At 49.0% G+C, this 26,368-nt stretch overlaps 2 protein-coding genes across 4 annotated transcripts; both read right to left on the reverse strand.

The window, feature by feature from the left end:
* Positions 1 to 4,194: 4,194 nt before the first annotated feature.
* Positions 4,195 to 13,681, reverse strand: GPR174 (G protein-coupled receptor 174). Its single transcript, XM_075053725.1, has 3 exons — positions 13,622 to 13,681; positions 11,259 to 11,328; positions 4,195 to 7,075 (listed from the first exon to the last, which is right to left on the reverse strand). Exon 3 carries the CDS (start codon positions 6,666 to 6,668, stop codon positions 5,688 to 5,690), a length of 981 nt encoding a protein of 326 aa, XP_074909826.1. The 5' UTR covers positions 6,669 to 7,075; positions 11,259 to 11,328; positions 13,622 to 13,681; the 3' UTR covers positions 4,195 to 5,687.
* A 6,203-nt stretch (positions 13,682 to 19,884) lies between these two features.
* LOC142043031 (putative P2Y purinoceptor 10) lies at positions 19,885 to 25,877 on the reverse strand. Of its 3 annotated transcripts, none has more exons than XM_075053690.1 (3): positions 25,701 to 25,877; positions 22,950 to 23,140; positions 19,885 to 22,123 (listed from the first exon to the last, which is right to left on the reverse strand). In XM_075053690.1, the coding sequence occupies exon 3, from the start codon at positions 22,071 to 22,073 to the stop codon at positions 20,958 to 20,960; it is 1,116 nt and encodes a 371-aa protein (XP_074909791.1). In that variant the 5' UTR covers positions 22,074 to 22,123; positions 22,950 to 23,140; positions 25,701 to 25,877; the 3' UTR covers positions 19,885 to 20,957. The 3 variants fall into 3 exon arrangements, with proteins under 3 accessions (XP_074909791.1, XP_074909793.1, XP_074909792.1); XM_075053692.1 differs by having other exon boundaries at positions 22,950 to 23,076; positions 25,701 to 25,733; XM_075053691.1 differs by lacking the exon at positions 22,950 to 23,140 and having other exon boundaries at positions 25,701 to 25,868.
* Between the last annotated feature and the right edge of the window lie 491 nt (positions 25,878 to 26,368).

Raw genomic sequence — 26,368 nt, forward strand, 5'->3', positions numbered from 1 at the left:
TTCCTTCTTAGGCAAGGACTATACTTATAGGAAGGTGCAGTGACAGCCTTACCCCTTCCCCATGTTTTAGGACCAGGGCAGACTTCTCCCAGAGAGATTGAAGCGATGCTGAATTGTTAGAAACCCTAGTCCTACATTAAATCTAGCCTTTAGTGTATCGGATGGATGTGCCTGACCCTGGATCAGGCACCTCCTTCTGTTGGCTCAAGGTTACTCTCTGAGGACGAGAAGGATGATGACAATCCTGAAAGAAGATATATTGATGCCCAAAAGCAGTCTCTGTTACAGCCAGAGATTATTCCTAAATGCAGTGCAAGGCTTAGGAGCCTGTCAGGCCAACAAGCCATGCAGTTGTTCCCCTTGTAGCTACTGGAAGCACGATGAGAAAGGACATTTCTCTTGCTTCTTTCTTGTGGTTGCACTGGCTCTGGTGGAACAGACCCTTGGGCAAGAGTTGAGCCTTCAGGAGAGTGTACCAAGGCCACCCCCTCGCATCAGCTGAGCTAATCCAAAAATAGGATGGTGTCCATCCCTGTTTCCTCCTGGGAAGGACAGTGTTTTTATTAATGGAAATTAATGAGCCTGCTGGTGTCAGCTGGAGTCTTTGCATGGAGTTTAATCTCAGGAGGTAAGGAACAATGTAAAAAGTAGGAGAAAAATAAAAAGGTGTTGGGAGTAATTTGTCAGTATTGAGAGACTATGGATGCGTATTTAACAGAGCAGAAAACATTAAAGAAACACTGGAGGAAAGAACCGATGATAAGCAAAACAAAGATCCCTGTACCTCTGACTGCTTGTTTCAACTGGAATGTCATGTTTTCACCCCAAGTTTCCCAAATATTCTTCTTTGTGGCATGTTTTTCTTTTAATTTTGAGAAATTCAGAGAGTCTTTCTCTCTATTTATTTCTGCCGTGTTACCCATGCAGTTAAATCCTGAAGTGCAAATCACTGTGTTAGAGAGAAAGGTGACTGAAGCAGGTTAATCTGATGGTAGTTGCTGGTCCCAACAAACTCATTACAGTGGCAAGTGGTGGTACCAAAACAGCTGCTGCAGATGTGTTCTGGGATTTTATTACTATTATTTTGTTCTTGATGGTTTTAAGTAAATGGATGTCTTTTCAAAATCAGATCTGTTGGCCGCTAATGTATATCATATAGATTGCACTTACATAAAGCTCAGTTTATCAGCCCAAATGCTGAAGCTCCTTTTCACTGGCAGTGTGAACCGGGCACTGTCCAGACAGCCCCAGCTTATCTGCTCTCTTTTTGTCAGGGCATTTGTCAAACCATCTCCGACAAGTTTTTGTCTTTTTGTTTTTGTACTGGATGGGGCTGACTTGTATCTGGATCACTCACTGTGGTTTTTTGTTTTATTTTGGGGGGGGGGTGTCAAGGTTTTTGAGGGGGTTTTTTTTTTTTAGTTACTGAGGTCTGAGGAGTGATGTCCAGCAGCGCTGAGTTTGATGCTCTGTGCACCTTTATGGCCAGTGAGCTTTTCTGGTGACACTGGGGACAATACTAATTTTTAACCTCTAACAGCAAAGTGAAAAAGGAAGTAAACAGTGAAGTAGAAAGTGTCAAAGTTTGCTGCTCATGCAGCCTTAACTGGAGCAGGAAAATCTAGCACTGGTTACAGAGAAATGGGGAGTCTTCTCAGGACACTGAGCAACCAAATGACAAAATAGCAAATAAAATCTAGTGCTGATAAAAGAAAAGATATGTAAGGGGGAAGAATTCTGCTTAGGCAAGAGGAGCTGCAAATCAGCCCTTTTCACACAGAAAGGAGATCTTTTGAGTTATGCTGATAGCTCACGGGCAGTGGCTGGTGATGGCAGAGGAGATGACGACATTGGAAATGTCAGAGGACCCGTGCTGTGGCCATCAGCACATCATCCTGCTCCCACCTCCGGGTGGCAGCCGCGGGGGCAAGAGGTGGCTGCGGGTCCTGAGCGTGGGTAAGACCTCACCTCTGCCGGGGCACGCGTCGTGCAGAGGAGGTGAAAAGGGAACCGTCTGCTCGTGATGCAAGAGGAAGGGACACCGAACGATGTTATCAGGTGGCCAGCTCAAAGCAACAGCAGTATGTTTCCAAGCAGTGTACGCGTGACCAAAATGGGGAATTCATTGCCACCGGACTTAAGGGATTAGGGGGTTCGGGTGTGTGTTGGTCAAGCAGGTTGGAAAAGAGCTTTTCATGGCTCTGGAGAGTGATGCTTTCAGTGCAGCTGCAGGAAGCCCCACAACCAGCGGGTGAAGACAGCTGTTACCTGGGCAGGATTGCTGCCCACAGCCCGGCATTTCAATGCTCTCCCCAAGCCCACCATCAGCAGTAAATGAGCCGCTTCAGCCGTCTCTGATCTGGCTCAACGCGACCATCTTGTGAAGGTCTAGAGAAGAGAACAGGAAGAGGGGTGGGCGCGTGCTCTCCCACTTTGACACCAGCCTAAGTCTCAAAGTGCAAAAAAAAAAAAAAACCAACCAAAAAAAACAAACCAAAAAAACCCGTCATGTCTCTCCTCGTGATGACAGTGACACAAAGGAAGCCTGAGGTGTGATGAAATCGTCTGCAGCTGCTGCAGGCGGCGCTTGCACTTTCCACGGCGTGTGGGTTTGGAGGCGTGTGGCTGTGTGGGAGTCGATGGAAACGGGGGGGGCTGCGATGTGTGGCATTCGGAAACACACCGAGAGCTCTGTTTCCACCCAGAACTCTCCTTGTTCGCCTTGTTTCGTGTATAAATAAGACTTCCCCAAAAAACTTGATGCTGCTTCTGAACAGCTTAAAGTGCCCAAGCATTCCCTGAGACTTCCCCTGGGTCTGCGCTGTTGCCACAATACCTTTTCTTTTGGCCTAGCACAAATTAAACCTAACTCTGTGTCGAAAAACCACTTGTTACTTTGGCACAAACTCCACCTGGTGAGATTGTTGGCAGAGACCTCAGTGCCTTGCTTTTCGGCAGTAACAACTCTCTTGGGGGAGAGGTGCTTCTTGAGCGACCAGAGGAAATACTTCATGCAGAATAAAGGAGATATTTTGGTTTGTTTTTTTTTCTCTATTAGATTCTCATTCAGATTCCCAATCCAGTGCTGCAGACCGGATTTATTATTTAAAAGGCTTTCTGGAGAAAAGATTTCCATGGGAATATCAGCTTCTGAACAGGCTAACAGGGAACTGCAGGCAGAGCTGAGCTAAGTCCAGATGAAGAATTGGATCTTGCCTAGCACAGAGCTCAAAGCCAGGCAGAAAAGTGATCAGGCAGCAATTGCTCCAGGCTGCTGCAGTGGCTGGGCATCCCTCATCTTCTCCAAACCTCCTGTGTGCCTTGTGCCATCCTCACTTGAGGTTTGCTTGGGTGGCAGAAATGCAGCAGAGCATCTCTCTGCTGGTGTGTGATTGCACCAGGGCTGGAGCGTGGGCTGGTATCACGGTCCCGAGCCATCAAAAGGGCATGAAAATACACCTTCTGTTAATTTAAGTAATACTTTGATTCTCCAGATGTCCGTGGCAACATCAGCCAAGGGCTTGTGAGACCTCTGCCATGGAGAGCGTGGCTCGAGCAAATCCCACCTGGAGCAGAGGTGCCATGGCAGGGGGTGGGCAGGCAAGTCTCTCCTGAATTCGGCTCATGTGAGCTACCACGACTATTACACAACTTCCTGTAAAAAGAGACCGTTAATACTAATATGAATAAACCACATTGCTATGGCAGCAGGGGAAATGGCTCGTGTTGCACCCACAGTATTTTCTACTTGAAAAAAAACCTTATTGAGGTTTTTCTCATTGAACAATTTCTGAACTTCTGACACCATTTTGTGTAACATCTTTTTCCCTCGGAAGCTAAAAGTAGCTCTGGGGGATTGTACAGGGCCATCCTGCTCACCTCCCACACAGCTGGGCATGGGGGACAGTGGCCAGAAAGGACGGTGATGGGCTTGTGCCAGTGCTGGCCTTCAGCTATAGGAATTCCCGTTGTCTTGGTAAACCTCTCATGGGGGGGGCAGATGCGCTGCTGCACTTTGCAGCAGCGTGTTTTGTCTCTTTGCAAGCCAGCATTTTGCTTTTCTCCCCAGTGCAAGAAGGAGGTTAAAATAGTTTTGAAAAGGCATCTAAAATGTTCTGCAGGTGCTCGAGAGGTGTCAGCAATCCAAGTGCTGCCATGCGTTGGTCCATGTAAGCGTTTATTGGTGATGCAGGCAGTTACAGAGGGGAGAGAATTATATTTAAAACTTTTTTTAAAAAGTGATTTTTTTATTGTATACAATAGGAAATAAAAAAATAAATATTTTTTCATTGCTGTGAACAAATTACAATGTGCTTCGTGGTCTCCATGAATTAGCAGTACTTACTCAGCCAACAACACTCAGGTACAGACACATTGGCTCAGACTCCTGTAGGGATGAGGTGGTGGAGTATTGTTTTATTATATAGAAGAGTTTTTTTAAAAAAAAAAGTCTTTCTGTGTTCCAACACTCTCTGGCATTCACATAATTTTTCTACAAAATATATATTTTTTTTATAAATTAAATCTATAAAACCACATTTGCATTAAATAAAACCTCATACCATCACAGTATTCTTACATTTCAAAATGTAACATTTCATATGTTCACAGAAAAATAAATTTTACAAGAAGGTGCAAATGAAATACCAGTAAAGCCCAAAGCTTCTGTTGTTTGACTGTAAAAAAATTATTCTTAACAATGCATCCACATTTGAGCCTTTCTTAAAAATCTCTTGTAGCCTGTTGGGTGGCAACTTTGCCTCTGCTTATTATAGTGAGTTCTCATTACAGTAAACTTCAGAAAGGCTTGGTTCTTCTGACAGTGTTTTAATCACGCGGCTGTTAATAAAGAGTAGATGTGATGGCGCAGGGTCAGTTATCAGTGAAAGGGAAATAATCTGCCCCATCTTTGGTGAAAAGAGAACCTGAAAGGCTTGGTGGATGTCTAGCCTGAATAAATACCCTTGAAGCATGGCCCCGTGGTTAAAACTAATCCAAGGCAGCCATATGGCTTCAAACCATAAGGCTTTCAAGCCAGAAATGGGAACTGATGGTAGAAAAATAGTGTCTGGACGCTTCAATGACTTTGTGATTTGGGGGTATGTCATTTGCTATACCCCAAAATGGAGGCTTGGTTAGTTATTTAAATGACAAGTCCTTTGGGGCCACCTTATGCTCCTTGCTCCGTGGTCAACATGGCTTGAGGCAGGCTCTTGGCACTCTCTGTAGAAATTAGTCACAGCTGGATTGTCTTTTGCTTCAGAAATAAAATAGCAAGACCCCAAAATCTTTGCTGTCTTTTGCTGAAGCCGGGGTGCGTGACCAGGACACGGCTGGGTAATGGCCCCAGCGGTGACAATGGGGCACAGCATCACCTCTCGCCACAGGTCCACATCCTCCCACTGCCAAAGCTACCCGCTTCTGGCTGCTCAGCTTAGAAATAGGGCCTCTGGGGATTACGTGGTGTTATTTATATTCAGAGAAAATTTGCAACTGAAGTATTAAATCAACATATTTTTGGTCAGGTTTGGGTTTTTGGAGGGGGTTGGTTTTTTTTTTTCCAACCCTCACTGAAATCAGCTTGTCTAAGTCATCACTCTCAGTGTCCTGCGGAAAAAAAAATTGGGCCAAACCCCAAAATATAGTGAACATTTGAAGTCCTGGCAACCGTTTGGGGAAGGCCAGTGCTAGTAGTCCATGGCGTCCTCCCTGAGCACGTCTCTGGAATGCTTCCTCACGTAACTGAGGTTGTGGAGCTGAATGCTGTCTTGCAAATCCTGCCTGGAAAGGCGTCTCCTGAACTCATCTGTAGTAAAGTAGTAGATGACTGGGTCCACGCAGGAGTTCAAGCTGGCAAGGCACAAAGCTACAACATGAAACACCGAGATCACCTTCTGGACGCACCCGTTTTTAATCTTTTTGGTTTTGACAAAGAAATCTAGTGGAAAGCTGATATGATAAGGTGCAAAGCAAATCAGAAATACCAGAGCGCAGGTGAGAATCATCTTTAAAGCCTTTTTTTTCTCTCCGAGGTCATGTGAAGCAGAATTTTGTTCTTTTAGTGATAAGATAGTCTTCCATGAGCAGTATAGGATGATAAGTAGGGGTGTTACGAACCCCACCAATTCACCTATCGTCATCATTGCAATGGAGATGGGAAGGTCAACTTCCTTTACGGGGAGGTCCACAAAACAGGTGTTTTTAGCATCCTGGTGAAGTCTGAGAAGCGGGAAAGGCAAACAGCCAACGCAGACCACGACCCACCCAACGATGCTGATATACACATCACAGATGCGTTTGCAGTCACTGAATTTGAATGGGTGCATAAGAAACAAATATCGTCTTACGCTGATGCAAACCAAGAAGTAGATGCTTGCATACATATTGACGTACTTCAGGTAGAAGCAAAGCATGCAGAGACCTCCTCCAAATTCCCACGTCCCGGTCAAGTAGTAGAAAATCCTCAGGGGCAAGGACAAAACCTGCGATAGGTCGGCAATGGCTAAATTGATCATAAATATTACGGCCCTTTTAGTCTCTTTCATGTACCCGTAAAAGACCCACAAAGCTAACGTGTTTCCTATCAGTCCAGGGATCAGGATGAAAGTGTATGTAATAGCATAGTAGGGCTTGAGGTCTGTTTCGGTGCAGGTCGAACCGTTTGTCATGGTTGTGCTCCAGATCCGTGCTCAGCCCCGGCATGATAACATGTTCCTCACTTGTGTCCTGCAACCAGGTTGTCGGTGCTTAAATAAAAAGGTTCAGCCCTGGCATCCATGTGTGAGGCTTTGGTTACCAGATCATCGTGTCCAGTCTGGGGAGGAGCTTGGTTATGGGGTGAGTGAGTTAATGAAAGTCCTGGTCGAGTGCTTTGCTCATGCTCTTTGTCAAGTTACCAGACCTTTCTCTAGTCGCTTGCAGGATTGACAGGGAGGGCATCCACACCGAGAAATGCATCGTCGTGTGCCAAAGCAGTCGAGAGTTTGTCACTGGAGCTGCACCTCTGTCACCTTTTGGGTGGCATTTCAGCCACTTCTCTCAGTGCAGGAGTTTGACAACCGACGTGGCCCCGCAGCTGAAAGACAGAAAGGTGCAGTTAGAACACCGTGGGGAGACACGGGTCTTACAAAGTAAAACGTACAGGAAAGCTTGCAAGAGCGGTAGGAGCATCTCTCTAGCAGAAACCTATTGCCAGTTGCATCTGTGGTGGTCAGCTTTTCTCCTGCCTGGCAAGTGCCATGCCTCAGCCAGTGAAGGGAGGTGTAAAACCACTGAGGAATAAATAGAAAATATGTTTAATTGCTGCTACAAAGCAGCCTCCCGTGCTGTATCAGCAAGCAGAAGCCACCCCCAATCGCAGTGCCTGTTTAACTTGCTGCCAGGTTTCTGCAGCTGCATCTTTCCCAGCTTCAGCTTTTCCATCCGAATCTCCCTTTGCCTCTGGTTGCGTTGGTTGCCCCATGCCCAAGCGTGCGGCCAGCGCAGAGATGCTCCGGCAAGCACTGTGCCTGCATCCCTCCTCGCTGCCCTGCCGCGGGCAGAGGGATACTCTCACCTCATACAGCACTCATGAGTTTAACACTCTCCTGGTCTTCCCAGGAAAGCCCTGCAGAAACTTCCCACCCGCCCCATGGCTCCAGACAGCCAAGAAGATGGCGGCGAAATCTGCTCCTTATATAAATGAGCCTGACACACACACTTGAGATATAAACATTTTCAACCGGTGCAGCTGCTGCTGCTGCAGCACGGAGTGGAAGTCCCAAGTCAGTCGTTTTCACTGAACCGGGGTCTACTTTTTCATTTATCTTTCATAAATAGAATATAAAACATACTTGCATGCAAGCAGGGACAACTGACCCACTTATTAAACACTTTTTGCTGCAGAACTACATGCATGATTTTAAATTTTACTTTCTTAGAACTGCTTTTTCTAAGCCTTTCCTTTACCCATCTTGCACATGTGACTGCTGTGGCTGTTGGAAATACTAGATATTGTCACTAAGGTGACAGTAGGTGGACTTTATTTTAAAACTATTCGCATGGCAAGCAGCTGATATTATCTGACTCTGTTAGACAAAAAAAAACCCCAACCAGATCTGGTAAATATAGAGGAAATTCAGATCTCTGTCCAAACTCTCTCAGGTTTGCCTTTTGCTTCAGCATGAGGAATTAACCTACAGGTCTAAGTGGGAAAATTTTGTAGGTACCAACCAAGATGCCAAAGGCACATTTATAAAGGCAAAATGATATCCTGCTGTAATCTCTGATGCTTTTTCCTGTACTTTGAGGTGTAGGCATTAAAATGTGAACATTTATTAATGAAGCCAATGTTCAACACTTGCCAGTGTGATTGCGCCAAAACTTTGAAGTAGCTTTGGGTGGAAACAGAAAATCTTCAGCAGAAGGAAACAGTTTGGGGGGCAGCTTTTCTGCATCTGTTTGTGTAGTTTCTCTTGCATACCATTGAGTAACGAGTCCAATGAGACTGAGATGTCTTCCTTTCTTCCAGGGAGCCAGCATCTAACACAACCAGTAGAGCAAAATGGCTTGTGAAATAATCCTGTTAAACTTCAGCAGCGATGATTAATAAGCCATAGAGTTAATTAGCCTTCTGTTCAAAGACTTTCCAATTCTTTTATTAATTCTCCGCCCAACTTCCGATGCACAAGCCTGCACAACTAATTCTAGAAGTGTAAGTAATCTCTTCATCGTGCAGGAAAACTAATTGGTGCTCACCTACTTGTTACTGGTGGATAACTTGGGCCAAGGGGTTTGGTTTCTATTTGCTGGCGCTTGACTGGCACGAGTAACTGGGAGGGAATTGTGGATGTATCTGGATTTTGGCAGTACCTGTCATGTTTTGGGGTTCCCTGGACTTCAGAACTCGCCCTCGGCAGCTGGTTAACCCCTCTGGGGCTTCCTGACAGCAGCGTCTGCTTTGGATGGGTTCCTCCCTTCTCCTCTGTACCGGGATGGAGCCAGACCATGTGGCCAAAACCAGTACATCCTCCCCGAGTGGTCAGAAATTGCCTTGCTGGGCTTGAAAAAATGCTGAGTATAGGTACAGGCAGAGCAGGCTGCACCGAGAAAGCAGCCAGAGCTGCTTAGTGGGGACTGGGACTTATAGAGGATGGGAGGGATGCTCTCATGTTGGTTTTCCATGGGGATGGTGAGGTCCTGTGAAGATGTGCCCGTCTTTACTGTTAAAGCAAACTCCTCAGCATGATGTGTCCGGGCTTCCCATCCAGGTCCTGGTCCTGCCGGGGTGTCCGAGCAAAACAACCGCGTTGTAGGTCCCTGGGCTGTGCCCAGGCAGAGGGACCGGGACACTGGTGAGTGGGTGCATCCTCTCACTCCCGGACACCTCCTCTATTCCTCTTGGCTTCCCAGGTACAATGACTCCTCGGACGTGAGCAGCCTGCCCGACAGAGCAAGGGTCGCTTGTGAGGAGCTGCACAGCTTTGCCTTGGGTCAATTTTCACTTCTTTTCACCCAGAACGTCTCAACTTCTTTGCCTAAAGTTTGCTCTGAAGCGCCAGCAGCGAGGAGCTCGGGTGACTTCGCGGTGCCATCGCTCTCTGCCCACGCGATGTCCCGCTCCTGCAGATGCACACGTGCCCAGCTGGCACCGCTGCTGTGAACGCTGCTCTGGCAGGGCTACGCCAGGCTGGGGAGCATCTACGGGGGCGTTTGCAAATTAAAGCCCTAAACTCGCATCACCCAGCTCTTCTTTCCAGTGACTTTTTAAAATTTTATTTTTTTTTAAACAAGCTTGTCTTTCCTCTCATCTCTTGCCCAGGGGCTCCTATCACCCGGCCAGGGAGGCTGAATCATGCTCCTTTCCCTCTGGCTGCATTCCAGGGTGGGTAAATCCACCCCACCTCCATCGCTGGGCCGCGAGACATGCGAAGGGAAGGAAAAGGTGCAGTCCTAGCCCATCTGTCTGCAGCCCAGTGCGCACACACATGCACACACACGTGCACACCAGCATTTTTCCTGCTGCCCGCCCCAGTGCCTACATTTCCCCGTCCCCACCGCATAGCAACTTTCCTGCAGCACCATCCTCCGCTCCCTCCAGCCCAGCCCCGGCGCAGGGAAACGCTTGCAGCACCTTCCATCTCTCCCTGGGGCTCCGAACCCACAGCATGAGGGGTCCCAGAAAGCCCAGCTAAAGCCAGGGAGCAGCGAGGGTGCTTGCCCAGAGCCCCCAGAAACACCCCTGGGAGACCGGCCACCCTCGGAGTGGGGGTAAAAATGCTGCAATATGAGAAACTGCACTTTGGAAATCCCGAGCAGTAACATCGTGAAGTTCAGCCAAATGTGCTATGTAAAAACAGCAGGATGCTAAAAAAAGCTCCAGAAAGAGGAAATTCTGTTTCTCATGCTCTGCGCTCGCTTCCCCTCGGCACAGGGGGCTGGCTGGGGCAGTAGGTGCGAGACTCTCCCTAGGCACAGCTTCCCTCTTCCCCTGAATGTTTTTTTCCCCCTATTTTGCCAAGGAGACCTCATAGTCGGCCACGTCAGGGCACTACATGAAGATTTCTCCTTTGTACTTAGTGAGTCAGAAACACCAGGTATGTTTTGTAGCCAGCCTTTACAGCCAGGGCTTGTTAACGCTTGTTAAAGCCGGGCACGTATTGTGTAAAGTATTTTCCATATGCTGAAGGGCAGCCATCTATCCATATGCTCCATGTGAACAAGTGCAGGAGCTGGGGATGTAGGAGCAGTCACTTCCACCCATCATACCCTCCGTGGGTAATCAAGCCCCTCACCTGAGGGTGGTTATAACTGCCCGGGTGAACCCAGGACCCTCGTTAGCAAATCCTGTGGGTTTTACCCCAGGAAGCAAAGCCACAGCAGCTCTTAAAACCCAGCTCAGAGGAGGAGAGGCTCTTAAACCAGCTTAGGGGAAAGCAGCCTGTGGCTAGGCACTGTTTGTGGGTGCTGTCCCTGCTGCAGCTTCATGCCTGGGCCCTTCTTGGAGCTTAGGTCCTTAGGGAATCTGGGATGCTGCCCAACACCTCCTGCTCCTTCCCAGAACCAGGGTATGAGATCAGTCTGGCTGGATCCTGCCACCAAGCACCATTCTTGCAAGGACCGCTGCTGGCCCAGGTGAGCAGTGGATGTGTAGGCACCCTGTGTTTGGTGTGGGGCTGGTATTTATGCCGTAAAAACACAGAAAGCCTGTGGCAGAGGTGATGTGGGCAGAGCAGTAGCTGGTGCTGCCCTGGGCACCCTGGTGTCATCTGCTGACTTACCCTTTTGGGAGGAGGTTTGGCTGTGCTGCTGACCAGGACCTCTCTTCTATTTTTCTTCTTCCTTTGCGGCCTAAAATAAAAGGAGAATGTGTACAGGGGTAATTTCAAATAGAAATTTAGTTTCCTGCTGAACATGCTCAAGCGGAGGCGATGTGGTGGTGGCTCTGTCCGTCCCAGGGTGTTCCCTGGGGATGTGGGGACATGGGAGCTGGCTCAGGGACCGGAGCAGGGCACCAGTGTCCTGGGCTTCTCCCAGTAACCACTTGTTTTGTCTGTCATCTGAAGTGCTGCTGTCCTATTTTGGCAGAGATAACTACTGTTAGTAGTAATTAGTAGGTATTAACTGAAAATAGAAATGATAGAAATATAAACTGACCATTGTGTAGGATTCCTTTTTAGCTCTTTTAAAAAATGTCAGGGGAGGATAAAGGCTTTTCTCCCTTGCAGCAGTTGTCTGGTAGATATTTGGGGTTTATATCTTCTTCCATAGGAGCAATGTTGCCTCTTGCTGTGCTAACTGTGCAGATTTCTCTCTTTTATTTTCTCTGTGGTGGCATCTGCCCGCAGAGGCCACAGGTTTTTTTGTTAGGCATCCTCAAGGCCTCCTGTGTTTTGCTGTGCTTGTCCTGACCCCGTGGGAACCCTAAGCCCCTGCCTGTCTTACCCCAGTCCGGGTACCAGCGGCCTGCAGAGCATCCCTCCCCTCACCCAGCATCTGTTCTGCACCTCACACCAGGCATGCTCTGAGTTGCTGTAATATATTTGCTAATGCTGTGCTCGCAAAGCAATACGGATGAGAGCAGCTTTGTCATTTTGACTCAGTTGCAGAGTACCAGAGCAAGTGCCTGTTCATCCCATCCAATTTCTGTGGTTACCTGAAATGTGAGTCACTAAAGGCAGTGAATGTTTGTTCCAGGGGAAAAAGCAGCGAAACAGCCAAGATTTTACAGGTTAGGACTGTGGGGCATTGGCACAGCTGAACGAAAAGCTTTCTTTCTATTTGTTCTTTCATTAATTTCTCATTTGCTCATCATTAAGGTAACAGAGTGTTTCCCTGGGATGCCTACCCTCTGCCTTGCCCTTGCTCCCTGCCTTTCTGCCCATGTCCATGCTGGGAGGAGCGGCAGAGCTGCCAGCATCTGCTTGAGGGAGACTTCTCCTCTGGCACTGAAATTTTGGGAAGGGGCTGTGGGGCTGGAGCCCTGGGGGAGCTCACTGGGAAGAGGGGCTGGGCTGCGGTGGTGGGGGGCCGGCTGCGTGCTGGTGTGCGGTGAGTCAGGCAAGCAGGCAGCTGGGGACACCAGGGGGATTTTGGCTGGGTAAATTCCAAGAATATGCAGGAAAAAATAAATGCTCCAGTTTAATGCCGTGTGAAATATGCTGCTTTTGCCTTTTAATCCTTTGCAAAAGCTCTTGTCCTCCCTTCTTAATATTTATCCCGGTTAAAAAGGGAAAATAAACCCGGAGCAGCAGTGTTGTGTATTAGCCTAATCCCCCACCCCTCTTCTCCCTTCCTGGCACACTCTGATGTCCCTAGTAGATGTGCATGGTTACAAGCACCAAAGCTGCCCATTTTCCACCCAAAGGGTCAGCGCATGCCCCCCAGGGACGCGCAGCCACGTGCCTGCGCTCCCCGGGCTGTGAGCAGTGGTGGTGGTGGCACAGATGACCCTGCCTCCTCCTCCTCTTCCTCCCTCCCCGTGTTCTTGCAGTTGAGTGGAAAATTGCCAGTGGAAAGTCAGCGTACTGCCTCTTGTAAGGAACAGACCGTTTAAGAAAATCCATTGGACAAATACAGCGAGATGAACCCAAGTGAGACCTGGAGTAATGAGTAAATCGGAGGAGTTATCCCTGTGCTTCTGGAGATGGGGCTGTATGGCCTCAAAAAGTCTGCTTCACAAGCAGCTGTGGGTTTTGCAAAGGTTAAGAACCGCTGCAATTGGCGTTATTCTTAAACGCAGCTTCTCGATACTCATGTAACCATAATAGAAATACGGTTTGAAACTTCACGGCTGGCTGTTTTGGCTTCAGCCGTACCCTTCCTCTCCCTCAGATACACAGAGCATCTCATGACCACTTATAGGAGCTCACTCTTCTGATCAGTGGAGATACTGGCTCCTCACCCACACCTGGCTTAGCCTGCATCTCTTTGCTTCTACTCATTTAATTTTGGAGATTCACAGGGGTCGGTCGTTAACACTGCACCCTCCTGCCTCTAGGTCGGGTGTCCCCATCCCCTCTCGGCACTCCCAGCGCAACTAAGAAGAGGCACCGAGTCTATGTAGCAATAATAAAAAAAAGGACGATTTAAACGCATTACCCTGAACCAAAAATAACCGGGGATAAAAGAATAATGGTCCTACCTTTGCTGTCTTGGCAGGCTGCTCCGGTGTGACCCCGCGGGTGCCGACAGCGGTTCCCACCCCTCTCGACGTGCAAAGCAAAAGTGCAACTGCCGGGAGCAGCAGCCTGCGCCCGCGCAGGAGGGGAGCGGGGCCCTCCCCGGCCCTGCTGCTCCTCCCGCCCCTGGGTCTGAGCTGGACCTGACCCTTTTTCTTTCTTTTTTTGTGGTTATATATATACTTCTATATATATCTCTCTATATATGTAAAGGCGCTGTTGGTTTCGGGGTGTTTTGGAAACTGCCGGCGTAGCACGGCAATGGCTGTTTGCCGCGAGGCTGCCGGGGTGACAGCAGCCTCACCCACTGCTGGTGCTGGGGGGTCCGGGGGGGCTCGACACCCCGGCAGCACCCGGCTGAAGTGGTGCGGGGTCCCACGGGCAAGCGCCTGCTCGTAGAGTCCCCTTCTGCTAAGGACACCGAGCTAATGAGGCTGATGAATTATTTTCCTCTCCCTGTTCCAGCTTTCTGGGAAAGGTTCTTCGCTCTCATCAGGATGTTTTTACCCCTGTGCTGGTGGTCCCTGTACCCGGTACTTTGGGGGGGCTTCAGAAAGTCACACTGAACCTGATCGTGGTCTGGTTTGGGCTTCCCCAAAACCAGGAGGTTCTCCACGGTCATTATTTTCTTATTCAGTGGATTTCCACAGCTCACGCGGAGCAAACCAGGGCCAGAGCTGAGGACTCTTCTCTTACAAATGAATGCTTGTGCCACGAAGCGGTGTCACCCATCACCGTGTTCCCGAGCCGCGGCGGCTCCTGGGCTCGGCACCCAGTGGGTGCTCAGCAGGCGATGGCTATCAGCAGAGGGCGGTGCTGGCCACGGCACAGCGACTTTATGCTCGGTGACTTTATGATTTTGAAAAGTAGCACTTCTGTAGTTATCCATCTGGGGCCTCTAGCTCAAGAAGTACTAAAAAAATATTATTTTTTTTAAGATCAAGAGGGATCGAGGATTCTTGATTCAATTGGCTATTTTGAAAAAGTGACTTTTTTAACCATTTCTGTAGCAATTAAATCTGAAATTATTTGCAACTTTTAAATTTGCATTTATTCATTCTTCTGGTGTGTCTGCTCAGTAGAACAGGACTTATTTTGCAGGATGATTTGGGGAGAGGGTTGCAGCTCTGCAGAAGGGGCTGCAGGGGCCAGGCAGTGCAGTCCACTGTGGTGTCCCCACCGCAGCATCCTGTGCTCGCAGCAGGTACCAGGGTCTCGGGGACACCTACTCCTTTAAAGCATTATTGATTTACTCGTATGACAATTCCAGCTTATAGCAGGGTTTTGTAGCCCTATCTACTTTTTCATTGTGGTTTATAGGAAATTAATTCCTTGGGCACATCGTGGGCTTTTATAGAGTGTGCCAGGTTTGTCACCCCTGCGGTGGCACAGCTCCTTGCTGGGGCTTTGCAGCTTGTACCTCCCAAAACATGTGGGTGCTTGCCTGTTTCAGCAGCTAATACTCCTACTAGTTAAAGCTTCTAGCCTTTTTTTGAAGCTTGCTGATTACTTAATGTGCCTTAATTAATCTTGTGGGGGAGCTAGAGCTTTCAGCACTGTGGGATCTTTGCTGCAGAGTTGTCCCCTTGGGATGGATTAATCTGCTGATGCTTTTGGACTAAAAGCAGCAGAGGTTTGGGGTTTATTGCTTAAGCGGGGCTTGTTGCAGAGTCTCCTGGGAGATGTGCTGAGACCTCGGTGGAGGATGCTGGCTCAGTTCGCATCAGTCCTGGAGCGTTTCTGTAACTGCAGTGGGATCTGGGATGCAAAACTTTCCCCGTGCTTGCCAGTGCCTCCTGGCAGCTGCCTGTGCTGTGCACTCTCACACTTCATAAAGCATTTTCACTGTAGTGATTTAAAGAAAAACCTTTTATTTAAAAAAAAAAACCAACAAACCCCAAACATGATGGAAAATCTGGCAGTCCCCAGGCTCTGCCCCTGCCTGGCCAGCCTTTCCCTGTGTGACCCTGGCACCCCCCTGACTCCCACAGGGACCATGGGGCCGAGGGGGACGGTTTGGACACCCCCTTAATAGACAGCAAAATTGAGGCCAGTCCCATGAATAAGGGCCGTACCAAACCCCAGTGGCTGAACAGCACCTGGGCTCTGAAGATGTCGTCCTTTCCTTTTCCCAATCAAACGTGATGCTCAATTTTGCGCTTTCATTTCCGCAGAAGCCAGCCTATTTATAAGAAAGCATAGCCTGCGCTTGGGGCAGCGCGTGTACTTACTGTACGGATAGACTTCTTGTTTCAAAAACACCTTTCAGAGCATAACCATATCCTGTTTTGCTGGTGCCGTGCTCTGCACGCAGCCGGTATCCATCCCGTTTCCCGTCACTCCAGGAGCTCTGTGTGCAGCAGCGCCGGCTCAGCCCCTTCTCGTGGTGCGTGGGTGGGAACCCGCGGGTCCCTTCCCCTGCTCGCCTTTTCCAGCAGCCAAATGCCAGTCTCTGAGTTGTGCTGTCCCCTGGCACGGGGTGCGGAGTGGCAGCACTGGCCGGACCCTCCCCAAACCTGCCGTAGTTGAAGCCACCAAAAATCAGGAGAACTTGGAGCTGGGCACCAAAACACAAAGCAATTATTTTACAGTATAAGATAAAATTTTTCTAATGCTTATATTTTTCTCTTACATTACTTATATTTTATCTTATACTTTTTTACCTTATAAAAATTGGAAATTTTCAGTTCCTCTAAGCTTGTGCTTCATGACCTTGTAGGAGATCCTCAAAAAAACCAGCTAAGCTCTTTCTGGTCTGCACTGACAGTCTAGAATAGAAATAATTCCTGAGAATAGGTTGCATGTCTGTCTCTTCTCTGCGCGTGGCTGGTGATGTTTTGCTCGGTGATGATCCCGGAGGAGTTCGGGAAAGGGCAGGCAGTGGGCAGGAGTGTGTTTGCAGAGGGGGAGCAGGCGCAGGACCCTGGCCCCGCTGCCCACGGGTGTGCTGGGGTGTCACCCACAGCTCCCAGCATCAGCAGGGCTCACATGCAGCCAGGGATGCAGCTGTGCTGCTTTCACTGCGCCCGGGGCTAAAAAGTTCTGGATTTTCCTCCCTAGCCTTGGTGCCTGCCCTATCCGCCTACAGCAGGGAAATTTTCTTTAAAAAATGAAAAAAAAAAAATCCCCTGTTTAGAGGAGGAGGACTGAGCGATTGGTGTGGCAATTCCTGCTGGAAAGGACTTGCTGACTGCTGCAAGGTTAGAGGCTTTGCCTGTTTCTTGGAGGAGAGTTAACACGGTGTTGAATGCAGCCGCAGCATCGACACAGAGTTCCCAAACCCCTTTCCCTTGTGCCATGAACAGGACCCTGCAGCGCAGGAGGGACTGACAGACGTCCCAGGGTCTCTAAAGTGGTGCGGTCCTGTTGAACACCAGTGACTTGGGCTTTGCAGGGTGTTGCTGGCTGAGCCCGTGGATCTAAAAAATTGGACTTGGGTCTGATGAAATCATGACTGTCTGGAAAAGTGCTTCCTGGCTCAGCTTGGTTTCAAGCAGCAATATTTGCTTTCTGTACGTTTAGATTGCACTCAGAGTTGAAGTTGTTGTGTTTGTTCCTTTGCCAGGGGCAGTGCTTTCCCCTCTCTTCGGCGTGAGGTGGGTGGATGGAGAAGCAGCTCGTTGCCAGCAGTGGTGGCTATTAGCACTGTGCCAAAAATCATCAGAGTCTGAGTCTCGCTACTGGGTAGGTGGTGCTAGCTCTGCCGAGAGCTGAGGCTGAGTGGTTTTCCAGAGGCAAAGTCACTTTACTGGGGCTGGACTGGAAGCATGTGGTCACAGAGGGAGGAAAGAGATATTTTTAGCAAAGAGAAAAGCAACCTTCCCTCCTTCCTTGCAGTGCCTTAGAAAGTGTTGTGCACAAGAGATGTCTAAATGGATATTCTTAAGTACTGCATAATTTTAGTGTAGTATGTGTGCAGGGGTGTATGTGTACATGGATGGACACACATATGTAAAAGCAACTAAGCAGTTCTAGTCAAAGCCAGTTGTAAAGGATTAAGCCATATAGAATAATTAATTGCATGTGAAAAGCTCAGGATATGTGGACGTCGTCAGTGCCGGCAGAGGTCTGGCTGAGCTGCCTGCTTTGCTCTCCCTGCCGCTGCAGCATCTCACCCTTCCCGTGAGGGTGGTTCTGGAGCAGAACCTCCTGCCAGCATGCCTTGCTGGGGAGGAAGTTATCGCAGCCAAAATAGTCATCAGCAGCTTATCGGTCCAAGCTCTCGGACTGGCTGAGGCCACCTGGCACACTGATCCCAGAGCATCATGCCATGGATTTATCCATATGGAGAGCTGAGGGTGGTACGTGGGACCACGAGTGCCCTGGGTAAGGGATGTGTTCTTGGTGCTATTGCCACTGGACATGCTCGCGAGAGCATGGCCAGGCTCTGGAATGACCTGGAAATTTCCCTTACCTGAAAATTAACAAGGCTAAAGCACCGCACTGAGGTTATTCCTGGCTGATTTTGCCATGTGAATAAAAGGTTTAATGCCCACAGGTAATGGCTTTGAGAAAGAAATCCTTTTCAGGATTTCTAAATCTTAATTTACCCTGCCCTTTTTTCCCCCCACACGTCAGCTCCCAGTCCCTTCCTCTCCCTTCTCTTCAACTTGAGCTTTTCCCTTGTAAGAAGTTAGCTCACACCTTGGCCTCAGCAAAACAAATCCTCAACGCAGCAGCTCTTTATCTAAATCTTCTTGGGGACACTGTAGAGCCAGACATCCCCCAGCCTGCTCTGACCTGCTGACCCCGATAATCCCCCCCAGCTCTTGCATCTCTGCACCAGGGACCAGCAGCATCCCTGTCTGTCTGTCCCCCCCTTGATGAAGCATCCAGGTGGCAGAGCTCCTGCTGACCCTAAATCTCTGCAGTTTGGGTCCCAGTGCCCAGCCAGGGTGATTGTAGTAGTGGAACTTGGTGGACTCTGATAAAACAGGAGGGTTGGCAGGCGTCTTGTGGCCTCTGAAGGGCAAAAAGCACCGGTCTGCACTGGAAAAGGATATTTCCTCAGGGTCTGGTTTGCATAAACCCCAGCAAAAATCCTTGCTATCCAGTGCATCTAACCCAGAAAGGGATTTTTCTGCTGTATTTCTAACACAACCTGTGGTGCAGACAAGCCCGAGGGGTGGTAGGGGCAGCCTGAGTAAGGGTTGCTGTTGTGTTTTCACGTGACGGATTAGTGAGAGCTTTTGGTTTGCTTTCTCTTTCCTGGTTTTTTTTGGAAGGGGGAAGCTGCATTGCACACACTTCAGAAAAGCTGTGCAATCTGAAAACAAGCTGGCAAAGTCCCAGTGGTAACTGAGACTACTGGGAAACCTGGAGCTGGTGCTGCCAGTAAGGTCAGAGCCACACTACGGGCTTTGCAGTCAGTCAGCAGGACTTATAAATATCTAGCTGTGGTTATTAAGGGCTACCTGGATGTCCATCCCAGCTACTCAGGGTTATACCATTCCCGAAAGACACTTACACGCTAAAACCACAGTCCTGGTTAAGGTGCTGGTGGTGTGACTTGTGTCTGTGGCAGCTGCCTGGAACTGGGTCTTGCCAGCCACGGCATCGGTGAGTTTTTCTTGGGTTTCCTGTTTGCCTGCACGGGTTGCTGGGTTTGTGCCAGTTTTTTTCAGCCCTGAAAACTTTTTTTTTTCCCTTCCCTCCTGCCCCCAAGCAAACAAGGAAAACATGTCATTTTGTTGGTTGGGTTTTTGGGTTTTTGTTTGGGTTTTTTTGAGAGGAAGAGGAGATTTGGGACAGAGCAAGCTGCAGGGCAGCATGTTTTCTGCCCATCTCTGGCACACTATGTACCAAAGCAAATCCCTCCAGGTTGTCTGGATCTCCCCTAATCTTTCTAAGAGTGGCCTTGGCAACGCAAGGGTAAACCACGGCCCTCTCTGTGCTTCCCAGAAATGCTGCATGGTTTGGAAATGTGCATCCAATCATCAGCAAAGCTGTTTTCTATCAAACCCCTCTGCCTACGTTTACTTATATAATTCCCTGAGGGTTTTTTGGCGTTGCCATTATCAATGTGTTAGCCCACAAGGAGGAAACCTCGCAGCCCGTGTGCTGGCCACTGTGCAAGGGGCTGTGGTGACAATGGGACCTCTCGGAGCCCCAAACTGGGGTCCCCCCTCTGCAGATTTTACCGTTGCTCTGCGAGCAGACACGGTGCATAATGAGACTATTTACAAGCACTTAAAATAATACCCATGATACTAAAATATGTGTTGAGATCATTTTATTTCCTCTCGAGTTTGAAGCTTTAAGGATGCACTTTGGTCAGTTTTGTAAACTTTTCTCGGTACCTAGTGAGGGCTGGGACCTCTTCTGTTTTTTAAAGCAAAACCGAGAGGCTTGGATAACATCTTAATCTGCAACCACAGGCTTTGGCAAAATGCCAAATAACACAAGACTCCTAATAACACAAGGCAAGGCCAAATACTAGTCCTCCCCTCTGCTGCTTGTGCCAGGTCTCTGCGAGTAAATGTGCCCTGGGAGATGTCCTTCATCTTTCCTCTTTGCTTGTGGCATATCCAGTCACAGTCTGTTTTCCAAGAGTTCATCCCCTCATAATCAATTGAGCATCCCGCAGCTCCCAGGAGCCAGGCAGACTCCTTGCTCAGCTCTGGGTACCTTTTTCAGTAGCGTGAGCTGAGCCCAGTTCATTTGAAAACTCCCTTTAATACTGATGTGGATATAGGTTAATACTTTTTGCTTGATATATGTTGGTAAAGTTATAGTCTTGCAGTCTGGATTAGGCTAGCTTAGGTCCAGATGATTGATTTTTGCGATGGAAAGAGGTTCAGTTTATATGGAGATAACTAGCTGTCCTGATCTAGAGCCTCACATGAGTGTGTCAGAGGCTGTAAGTCATCATGGGCCACAGGTAGCTGGGGCTGGGGCTGAAACTCCCCTGGTGCTGCCTGCCTGAGCTGTGCTGAGGTGAGCCGCCTGCTTATGCCTAAGGATTCAGAAGGACTTTCAAAAACGACAAATATGTAGAAGTACTGAAACAACAGGAATGAGAGGGACCTGAACCTGGCTACGGTTCAGCACAGGAGAAGTACGGGCATCGGTGACAGCTGTTTGGGGTATTTTAAGAACATCATGATGGAGAACGCTGTAAGGCAAACAAACCCCAGCAGCAACAATGGAACCAGCCAGTCTTTTTGCATCAAAATGTCCCTTTAGGTCAGATCCTGGCATCTGTGGCGCACAAGGGTAATTCAAGACTTATCTGGAGACCTAACGCAATCTTCACACAAGCTATAAGAAGCACGTACATGGACAGAAATGGCTTATGTTTCAAGAGATGGACTCCAGCAGAAGCTCGTCCGGTGGCATGGGGGGGATTTCCATGCTGTTTATTCGGCCGAAGAACTTGGGAAGAGACCAAAACTTAAAGCGCGGAAGATTTCTCCTCTTCATACGAATGTCGTGGCGGGTTTCGGTGATGGAGAGGCTGTTCCCGCGGCGCGTGAACCAACCCCGCAGGGCAGCACAGCCGTGGTGCAGCAGCTGGTCCTGGAACTCGGAGGTCATGAAGTAGTAGAGGACCGGATCCAGGCAGCAGTTGAGGCTCGCCAGGCAGAGGGAGATGGGGTGGAAGCGGAGTGTGCTCCTGTGAACGGCACAGTCCTGGATGATGTTCTCTATCACCATCATGAAGAACGGGAAGTTGATGTGGTAGGGGGTGAAGCAGATGAAGAAGACGGCCGCGCACATCAAGACCATGCGCAAAGCCTTCTGCTTCTCGCTAGTGTTTTGCAGCTGCGTTGGACACTCCCGCAGCGACTGCCACATCTTCCAAGTGCAGCAGGCGATGATGCCGAAGGGGATGACAAACCCAAACAGCTCCGCTACCGTCACCAGCGCAATGGAGGCTCCTGGGCTCAGCTGCTTCACCCCCAGGTCTGAGAAGCACGTGTTTGTGCTGTTGGACAAGGCTGGGCTCCTCACTATGAGCAGGGGTAGGCACGCTGCCCCGACGAAAAGCCAGACGGCAGCGCTGATGGCTGCGTCGTACCGCTGCTTCCAGTCGTTGGCTTTGAAGGGATGGAGGAGGAAGAGGTACCGCTGGATGCTGATGCAGGTGAGGAAGCAAATGCTGGCGTACATGTTGAGATACTTCAAGTAGAAGCAAACCTGGCAAAGAAAACTTCCAAACGGCCATGTGTGGTTTATGTAGTAATACATCCGTAAGGGCAGCGAGAGGACGTGAGCCAGGTCGGCCACGGCCAGGTTGATCATGAAGATGACGGCTTTGCTCTTCTTGCTGATGAAGCGACACAAGACCCATAAGGCAGCGCTGTTTGCCAGGAGGCCGGGGATGAATATGATGGTGTACGTGGTTGCGTACAGGGTGGACTGGAAGGACATCTGGGGATCGGTACAGTTCCCGGAGGACACGTTGCTCTCCATCTCACCTGAGTCTCTTTGCTCATGGGGCGATTAAGGGGGATGGAGGGTTTCTGTAGGGAATAAGAACAGATGCTGTAAAGCCAAAAACTCTCCAGTATTTCTCCACATGGAGTAAATGCACTTCAGTACAGAGAGTAAGTTCTGTGTAGGTGTGTGTACAGTGTGTATGTGCAAGATGGTGTCTGTGTGTTGGGAAGGGTGCAGAGCCAGACCCCGCTTACAGGCAGCGATCCCGGGCATCTTCCACGCAGCTCCTGTCAGATGTGCTCTGCAGGGTTTCATACTCTGCCACCCCCTAAGGCGATGCCACAATTACAGTGACATTTCGGTTGAGCTCTCTAGCATTAATCTCTTTATTGCTAATGCCAGAGAGCTTCTTCAGCTCCCTGGGGTTTTTCGGAACCACTTTTGCATATAGTTTTCTGTCAAACTCCCATCACATTGGTGCTCACTGATATGTCTACAAGCAATTTCAGTGAGACTGTAAATAAATAGGGACTTTAAATGGATCTAGACACTGTCTTTTCAGATCTATGTAAAGATCCAATGCAAATCGTCAGTGAGGGCAATAATTAGCATCAGCAAATGATGGTGCTGGCAGGCAGCCGACCTGAGCAGAGGCCAGTGGGAGAGGTGCAGACAGATCTATCAGAGCTCTGGCTCCAGATTTAAGGCTGGATTTATAAACTAATAGCTGGCCGAACACATGCCAGTTGCTCTGCCGGTCCTGCTAACTCAATTCCGGCACTCATGGCACATTGTGCAGGCATCGTGTTGTAGCAACAGAAATTATCCTCCAGCAACAGTTCAGGACATGAAAGAAGATGAATACATCTGTCTTTTAGTTAGAGTAGAAATCCTTTTTCATCCATTTACCCATTTCACCTCATCCAGCCAGCGCTGAGGATATTAGTGGGTCACGGGGAGTTCACAGGTACTCGTGCAGCTCTCCGGAGGGGTGATGGATTTTGCCATTCGCGAGCAGAGCCCTTGAGGAAACGGTCTGTTCTTTCGGGAAGAGGCAATTCAGCAGCAGCAGGTTACAAACCAAGGGCCTGTAGCATCATCTGCAACAAAACAGTGCAATTTTCCCCTTGGAAATGGAGCCTGTAGCTGCCTGGAAGGTGTCAGGCAGCCTGCTTTTCCCTTCCAGGAGACCAGAGCCTGATTTGCCAGAGCCCCGAGCACCTCTTGCTGTTACCACTGAGCCCTTCAACAGTGGTATTTAATTAAAAAGCAGCCAGTGGTGCTGTTTCCCGCAGCCCTGAGCCTGGCATTTGCCACAGGGATGGATTTCTAAAAGCTAATCGCTTGCAGCGGGGACTGCATTTCTGCGCAGAGGCTGGCATTGCTTTGAGGCACAGGGTGAAGGCTCCTCTGCCCTGTTCTTCCTCACCTAGGCAGCTCTTCAGAGGGGTTGCCACGTTTTCAGATTCAGAAGGAAGGTTATATAAACATGTATAGCGCATCTATATACAGTTGTATATATAAAATAGACCCAGCAGCCTCTTGGCTGGCTGCCCACAGCTCTGATGCGAGAAGGAAGGGCCAGTGCATTTACCCCATTTCTGCGCACGTGCAGTGCTTACGCCCTGCTTTCTGAACTGAGCCCTTGCCAAACTGCCTTTTCCCATTTCTTATTTCTCCAGAGTTTGACTGCAAAAAAAAAAAAATAAAGAACCAAAAAAAAAAAAACCAAGGCTGAAGTGAAACTCTGGCTGCAGGCAGGCTGCTGGGCTAGTGCACCTTTTGGCTGCTGACCGGGCTTGAGCCAGCAGCCCTGGGTTGGATGTTTCTGACTTTTCCACCAAGTCCGGACAAAGCAGGGGAAAGGGGACATCTGTCATGAGGGGACAGTGGGAGATGAAACACTTTGGTCCCCGCAGCATCCCCATGTACACCTCACCTGCCTGAAAACCCATGAGGGGCTCGTGCTTGGCCAATGCCCTTGGCGCTGAGTCTGTTCAACCCTGGAAAAGCGGTGGCAGAACACCTTGTCTTCCCATCCCTGCAAAAAATGGGGAGGGAAAACTGCCAGGGAGCATGGGGAATGCGGCTATTCCCAGCTCTTGTCACAGCCTTCCAGTGACAGCAGCGGCACTTGCTGCTCTGGGTTTGTGAAAAGGATTATAGAGTGCCCGGTATCCCTCTCCCGTCCTCTCCTCCCTGCCACACGTCTCAGTCCAAATCCTAAACCTTGTCCCTGCAGGCGTGACCGTGGGGACCCTCCTTGCCAGTTTTCTCCACTTTTTGGCTTTCCCTAGGAGATTTCTCAGTGGGAGGGCCAGATGTCACTCCTGGTGCCTGACACTTTTGGTTTTGAGGTGACAGCGCTTGTCAGGGCACCTGGCAAGAAAGCAGCAGGGAGCTCCCCGCTGGTCTGGGTTCAGGCCAGTGCTCATCCCCTACAACGCTTCCTGAAAGGGTCAAATTTTGTATTTATTTATTGTTTTTCAGTTTTCGCCTTCCCTCCCGCCTGCGCCTTGCCCCAAGCCCCTCCAGCTCCCCCCATGTTTTGCTGCCAGTGTCAGGGCAGAGATTCTCCCGTGGGCTTTGTTCAGTGACTTTATAAAGCTTATATGAAATACTCCCTGCCATTCCTTGATTGTTTTCCTATTTCATCCACGCGTGGATTTATACACGGGGGGAGGGGGGGGGGCGCGCGCACTTTTTTTTAAGTGGCAAAGCTGAGTTTTACCCAGTTGCATGCTTGGAATTACAGAGGGGTGACCAGTGTCACTGCCAAAGGAGTAAGACCACTGGTTGTGGATGTAATGCTGCAATTCATTAAACATCAAGTAACTCTGCAATTAATTAGGAGGTTAAGGCAGCTATTAAACAACCCGCGTTTCTTTTTCTGAGAATGTTAGCAGTATCTGTTCCTGGAGGCGTATGTGGCTGTCGTTATTGGAAATTGCCTGGCTACTCTGAATCACTGTGCACCCCACCCAGCCCTACATTGCTGCGGTATTGCATTTACTACTCCCAGATTCACTGGCAAACTGGCCCTCATCTTTTCCATGGGTTGGTTGGACAAACCAGGCTAAAGCTGCCCTCCAGGCGCCGCTGGGGCGAGCCCCCGGCTTCGGGAGCCCCGGAGCTGGGGGACTGGGACAGAGCTGCCTCCCTTCAACCCTGCTCAAGCCTGGGATGCTGGCGGGAAAAGCAGTCTAGGAAAAAAAAAAAAAAAAAATAAAAAAAATCCACTTTCGGCTTGAAGCAAACTCCTGATTTGAAGTAGCAGGGGCTTTCTAGCTCTTGTGTTTTAAGCAATAATTGTGGTTGTTTAATCTAGGCACTCATAGGAAACCTGTAAACAGAGCTGGTCAGTTATGGCAGCTTCTGTCAGTCACGGCAAAATTGAAGTATTTGGGGTAAAACAGGCTTTCTCTGTGTACTGCCACACACAGCAGCCTGCTCCGAGGCACAGAGCTCTGCTCACCCACCCCTCAGAGCTGAGTGAGACAGAAATATGTGGGCACAGTCAGAAACTGCTGAGGATGTGCACCAGCTCCTGCCTGATAAAATCTTTTGAAGAACAACTGAAAAAAAAAAAGTGATAACACTGCTCAGAACTGCGATAGTTTCAATCTACTGAAGAAAACACGCAGCAGAAATCAAGCTTACCTTCCTATGACTCCCATCCTTCGGGGGGGTGACATCCATGCTAGAGAGCAGGAGGAGTGAGCTTTCTGCTTTTATTTCCTACGGATTTTCGCAGCAATCCCAGTCCCAGCGACTCCTCGTTAAACTTCCACATGTTTTTGGAGAGCTGGAATCCTGCCGGCATCTGCAGCCCAGTACAGTGGCTGCAGAACAGGAAATCCTGTATTTTGTTTCTCTTCACCACAGAAAACGTGTACAGCTAATGACGTTAAACAACTGGAAGGCGATGACGTCGTTAGATCCAACTGCCATGCAATGAAGACCTTGGATACGGATTTCTTTCCTTCTTTCTGCACAGAAGTTGTGTTAGGTGACACTGTCCTTCAGTTGAGCTGCTTCTGCTTTTATCCACAGTCACTTGCCATTTGCTTGCTAAAAAACTATAAAATACAGAAGCAAAACTCTTCCAGTAAGTGCTTGCTAAAGGAAAACTGAAAACTGCCAGTGTAAGCTATTGGAAGGTAGTAATTTTCCTTCATTTTCTTGGGAGCTTGGTTAGCCTCAGACTATCAAGGCTATAGGCTAAAGCTAAGGGTTTGGACTTTATTTGTGAAATATGATGGTTTAAGGTGGAGATTTTCCCAAAATACTATTGTTTAAAAAACCCATAATATGCATCGTTCCCAATT

The sequence above is a fragment of the Buteo buteo genome, chromosome 22 (assembly GCF_964188355.1).
Source record: "Buteo buteo chromosome 22, bButBut1.hap1.1, whole genome shotgun sequence".
Lineage (NCBI taxonomy): Eukaryota > Metazoa > Chordata > Aves > Accipitriformes > Accipitridae > Buteo > Buteo buteo.